This window comes from Coenobita brevimanus, chromosome 34, assembly GCF_032717465.1.
Source record: "Coenobita brevimanus isolate Jiangsu-jjx chromosome 34, ASM3271746v2, whole genome shotgun sequence".
NCBI lineage: Eukaryota > Metazoa > Arthropoda > Malacostraca > Decapoda > Coenobitidae > Coenobita > Coenobita brevimanus.
The window spans coordinates 2,380,574-2,386,573 of NC_136987.1; the positions used below are offsets into that span (position 1 = coordinate 2,380,574).

The 6,000-nt window shown below is 41.3% G+C and overlaps 1 protein-coding gene across 1 annotated transcript in view; it reads right to left on the bottom strand.

The window, feature by feature from the left end:
* Window positions 1–5,755, bottom strand: part of LOC145396047 (nephrin-like) — a 299,410-nt gene extending 293,655 nt beyond the window's left edge. Inside the window, exon 1 of the mRNA XM_080269511.1 lies at window positions 5,609–5,755. Within this exon, the coding sequence (XP_080125637.1) occupies window positions 5,609–5,660 (52 nt within the window). The 5' untranslated portion in view covers window positions 5,661–5,755. The remainder of the gene's footprint in view (window positions 1–5,608) is intronic.
* Window positions 5,756–6,000: the final 245 nt, after the last annotated feature.

Here is a 6,000-nt window from a genome sequence, read left to right on the forward strand (position 1 = left end):
TCTCTTCCAATCACCTCCATTTTCTCCAGTAGCTACAATCTACCTTTACACTACCTCTCTCTCTCTTCCCTTTTCCAGTTCCTGCCTATACATTACAAACTAATATTTTATTTATACCCTTCACGCTAACTCCCTTCTCCCCTACCTCCCTCAATCTCTCACATTCCCTCTCTCTACCTCCTCCCTCTCTCTCTCTCTTTCTCTCTCTCACATTCTCTCCCTTTGTCTTTCCCTCCTCTTTCTTCTCCTCTCTACTTTCCAACCACTAAGATACACATTATTTTTCACATAAACATTTCTCTCTCTCTCACTCTCTCTCTCTCCCTTTTCCAACCACCTCCATTTACTGCCTCGCCACCCCATGGGACAGAATGGAAAAGAAGTTAATTGAAGTAGCGATGGGGTGACGGAAACAAGAAGGGGGGAAGGGAGGGAGAGAAGGGAGGGAGGGAGAGAAGGGAGGGAGGAAGGGAAGGAGGGAGGGAGGGAGGCAGGGAAGGGGAGGGAGGGAGGGAGGGAGGAAGGGAGGCAGGGAAGGGAGGGAGGGAGGGAGGGAGGGAGGGAGGGAGGAAAGGACGGAGGGAAGGAAGGGGAGGGAGGGTGGGAGGCGGGAGTTAAGAGGAAGAAAATGTATTGGAATCGCAAAGGTGATGTGATATAATAGAGAGAGAGAGAGAGAGAGAGAGAGAGAGAGAGAGAGAGAGAGAGAGAGAGAGACATCCCTTCCACAGCACTTCTTCGTGACTAGTACCATATTCTAGTATTTAACCTACTACACCTCAGCATACTAGGTGGAGCGATGGCAATTTTACACCAAGTTAAAGTGAACAAGGACTAGTAACCAAGGAGACTCATTCTTATTGCATAACGAAGGCTTATCATGCAACCACGATATCGCAAACAGGTAATAGAAGGGGTCCTGTTCCCTCAGGTGAAAGCAAATCGATTATAACTTACTGTAACTCTCTCTCTCTCTCTCTCTCTCACACACACACACACACACACACACATATATTCGTAATTATTTCCATCCAGCTATCAACATTACGCACACACACACACACACACACACACACACACACACACACAAATATTCGTAATCATTTCCACCCAGCTACCATTACACACACACACACACACACACACACACACACACAAATATATTCGTAATCATTTCCACCCAGCTATCAACGTTACACACACACACACACACCACACTCTTAACCAACCACACACACACACACCACACTCTTAACCAACCACACACACACACACCACACTCTTAACCAACCACACACACACTAAAAAGACGAAGAAAAATGAATATCTTAACTCCATAAAAACGAAGAGGCATTTCACACCTTTATATGTAATCAACTTCCGACGATTTTATTCAGGTGTGGAGATGTAGGGGGGTTAAAAATAGAAGAGGAAAAATGAGAGGGATAATCAAGAGGAAAGAAGAGGAAAATAAAGAGGAAGTAAAAGTGAGAGGGATAATCAAGAGGAAAGAAGAGGAAAATAAAGAGGAAGTAAAAGTGAGAGGGATAATCAAGAGGAAAGAAGAGGAAAATAAAGAGAATGTAAAGGTGAGAGGGGCGATCAAGAGGAAAGAAGAGGAAAACGAAGAGGGAATACAGGTGAGAGGGATGATCAAGACGAAAGAAGATAAATGAAGAGGAAAATAAAGAGAAAGTAAAGGAAAATAAGGGTAAAGAGGAAGAGAAAATAGAGGATAAAGAGAAAGTAAGAGAAAATAAAGAGGGTAAAGAGGAAGTAAGAGAAAATAAAGAGAATAAAGAGGAAGAGAAAATGAAGAGGGAAATACAGCAAGTAGGAGACGAGAGGGGAAGTTGTGAAGATGAGAAGGTAAGTCGAGAAGAGAGGAGGTTAAGTGTGGTTGGAAAATGCCCTGTGAGAGAGAGAGAGAGAGAGAGAGAGGGGGGGGGGTTAAGTGGAGTAGAGAAAGCACTAAAAGAGGAGAGCAAATCCCGAAGGCTGTTTACCCCTGGGGAGGAGAGGAGGGGAGGGGAGGGGAGTGAAGGAGGAGGGAGGAAGGGAATATAGGGGTAAGGAAGAAATTCGAGAGAGAGAGAGAGAGAGAGAGAGAGAGAGAGGACAAGGGAAAAGGGAGGAGGAAGAGGAGAAAAGCAGCAGCCACGAAATCAGGCGAGGCTTAGAGGAGCAAAAAAGAGAAAAGAGAAAAAAAAGAGGAATTGGAGAGAAAGAAAAGAGAAGAAAATAAAGAGATTAAGGAGTGGACAGCGAAGGATTGAAGCTGTGAGGGCAGGAAAAGGAAACTGGTGGAGGAAAGAAGGAAAGAGTGGAGAGAAGAGGTGGAGGAAAGGAGGAGAGTGGAGAGAAAAGGTGGAGGAAAGGAGGAACGTGGAGAAAAAGGTGGTGGAATGGAGGAAAGAGTGGAGGAAAGGAGGAGAATGGAGAAAAATGTGGAGGAAAGGAGGAGAATGGAGAAAAATGTGGAGGAAAGGAGGAGAATGGAGAAAAATGTGGAGAAAAGGGGGAAAGAGTGGAGACAAAAAGGAAGGACAATGAGAAAGAAAAACAAAGTGGAAGGAAAAGAAGACGAGAGAGAGAGAGAGAGAGAGAGAGAGAGAGAGAGAGAGAGAGGGGTGACGTCACTCAAAAATACCGGTACCAACAAAAAACAACATGGCTTCCCCTCCCATGAAAACAAAAAATAAAAATAAAAAAATATCCACATATAACTATCACGAAAAAAAAAAAAAAGTTAAATTGAGTCAGACTAGGTTGGGTTGGGTTAGATTTGCAAGGCTTCGTACAGTTAGATATAGGCAGGGAAGAATTAGAGTGGGTTGGGTTGGGTTAGTTTAGGTCAGGTTGGGTTAATTTACAAAAGACTGGGTTAGGCTTGATGAAATTGGGCTGGGTTGGACTGGGTTAGGATACATGAAACTGGATTGGATTGGGTTAGACTGGGTTTGGGGTTGGCTGGGAAATACTGGATGGGCGAAGCTGGGTTGGGTTAGGTTAGACTGGGTTTGGCCGGGTTAAAATTAGACTGGGTTGGGTTGGGTTCACCTGGGTTAGACGGGCCAGGATTAGGCTTGAGCTTAGACTGGCTTAGGTATGATTAAACTGGGTTGGGATGGTCAGGTTTTGTGGATATGTACAAAGGCAAAAATTTCACCTGTTATTCTTCAACATTTACTGCATACTTATGGCATGCCCGTCACTTTCCGTCGTAGTGAGTTATGCATGGGCAGAGAAACATACCAAGCCTCTCTCAGCTTGGGAATATTAGCCAGCAGAGGAAAGTGAGAAGCAAAAGAGGTGAAATATTAGGGCAGAGAAACATACCAAGCCTCTCTCAGCTTGGGAATATTAGCCAGCAGAGGAAAGTGAGAAGCAAAAGAGGTGAAATATTAGGGCAGAGAAACATACCAAGCCTCTCTCAGCTTGGGAATATTAGCCAGCAGAGGAAAGTGAGAAGCAAAAGAGGTGAAATATTAGGGCAGAGAAACATACCAAGCCTCTCTCAGCTTAGGAATATTAGCCAGCAGAGGAAAGTGAGAAGCAGAAGAGGTGAAATATTAGGGCAGAGAAACATACCAAGCCTCTCTCAGCTTAGGAATATTAGCCAGCAAAGGAAAGTGAGAAACAGACGAGGTAAAATATTAGGGCAGAGAAACATACCAAGCCTCTCTCAGCTTAGGAATATTAGCCAGCAGAGGGAACTGAAAAATGAAAGAAGTACAAGGTGAATATGCTCGCTCTCTCTCTCTCTGATTAAACTGGCCTGGGTGTACTGAAGTGTGTAAATGGCAGGAGGGGGCCAGCGGGGTGTGGGTCTATGTTACAGGCTAATCTTGATCATTTTATGCCTGATTCTTTTTTGGTGATTTAACAGGTAAATGAAGTTCATTGGGGATTATCATTATTACCAATACTGCTACTTATTTATTATTACTGTTGTTACGATTACTACTAGGCTACTACGAATTATTACTACTACAACTAAATCTACTGCACTACTACTACCATTACTACTACCCTGTACTACTACTACCACTACTACTACTCCGGTGGCTATTACTACTACTACTACCCAGTACTAGGACTACTACTACTACTATGTATTCGTCACATCAGTAGTAGTAGTAGTAGTAGTAATAGTGGCAGTAGCAGTAGTACCGGTAGTAGTAAATACAGTACCAGGCAAAGGTTCTAGTATTACAGTAATATTGCAGTATACCGCAGTAGTAACTGTAGTACTTGTAGTATCCTGATGATACAAATTACAGTAATAAAGGTACGCAGTAGTAGTAGTAGTACAGGTAACAGTAGCCACACAAAAGCATGGCAGAGATGAATAGCAATCAATGATATAATAGAAGGAGTAAGTAAAAGTATGCAACAACAACAACAACAATAATAATAATAATAATAACAACAGAGCTTAAGAACGAAAAAAAAAAAAAGTCCACACTAATATTCACCAACACGAAAAAAATAATAATCTGTACGGTACTCAAATCCCACCCCCCAAAAAAAAAATTCCCTCTCCCATCCCCCCAAAAATCAGTCCCCCCAAATTAAAGTTTCCTTACCCCTTTCCCCCAAAAATAGTTCCGCCTCCCCCCCCCCCAAAAAAAAGTCTCCCTTCCCCCCAAAAAAGGTCCCCCCAAACCCTCCAAAAAAGGCTTCCCCTCAAAAAACTTATATATAAAATTCAGTAGTCCACTAATTCGTATTAAACGCTAACAATCATTTAATTAAAACCAAAAAATTTAATTAGTAAATAAATAAAAACACGAACCGAACATACTTTTCACTCGTGTAAAAAGTATGCATTTTTTTTTTTCATTTTTTCACTCATACTAATTTACCTAAACACAATATAATTACTACCCCATTCAGTGTTTTTTCTTTGTTATTTATTTATTTATTTAGGTATTTATTGACTTACCAAACAGTTTTATTTGGCCTAAAGGAAAAAAATATAACGAACGAGAGACTGGGAGAAAAAGGGAGAAAAAGAAGAGGAAGAAGGTAAGAAAGGTGAAAAGAAGGATGAAAGAAAAATGGAAACAATGCAAGAAAGGGAAAAAGGAGAGAAAAAAGGAAAGAATAGGAGAAAAAGAAAGAAGGAAAGGAAGGAGAAAAAGAAGGAAAGGAGAAAAAGACAGAAAGAAAGAAAGGGGTAAGAGAAAGAGGGAAAGAAACGAGATAAAAAAAGGAAAGGAGAAAAAGGAAAAAAGAAAAAGGAGAAAAAGAAGGAAAGGGAAAAAAGACAATGAAAGAAAAAGAAAAGGAGAAAAAGACAGAAGGGAAGGAGATAAAGAAAGAAGGAGAAAAAGTAAAGAAAGAGGAAACGATGGGAAGAAAAACGGACGATATAAAAAAAAAAAAGCCAATATAATTACAAGGATGTCCTCGTTTCGAAAAGAGTTCAAAAAACCCCAAAATAAATCAATAGAAAATAAATAAAAACCTTCCTTTATCCAACGCCTCAAAAAAAAAATAATAATAATAATAATAATAATCCATCGTCTTCATTAAATAAAAATATACATTAATAAACCATCCCCTCCTTCATTCATTCATTCATTTGTTTTTTTCCACTCACCTAATTGTGGACTGAGAAGACAGATGAATAAGATGATAAATAACTTCTTCATCTTTGCTACCTCTTCTTCACCACTTCTTCACTCATAATACTCATCAGGGGATTGTGGTAGGAATGGTGGTAGTTGTGGTAGGTACTAAGAATGGGTATGTGTGGTGAAACGGAATGAGTGTGGGGGTGGTGAGGTAGCGGTGGTGGTAGTTGTGGTAGTCGCGATGGTGGTAGTTGTGGCAGTTGTAGTAGCAGCGATTGTGATAGTTGTGGTAGCTGCGATTTTGGTAGTTGTGGTAGCTCCGATGATGCTAGTTGTAAGCTGCAATAATGGTAGCTGTGGAGCCGAGACTGTGGTTGGTGTAGTAGCTGCGAGTGTGGCAGTTGTGGTAGCTCCGATG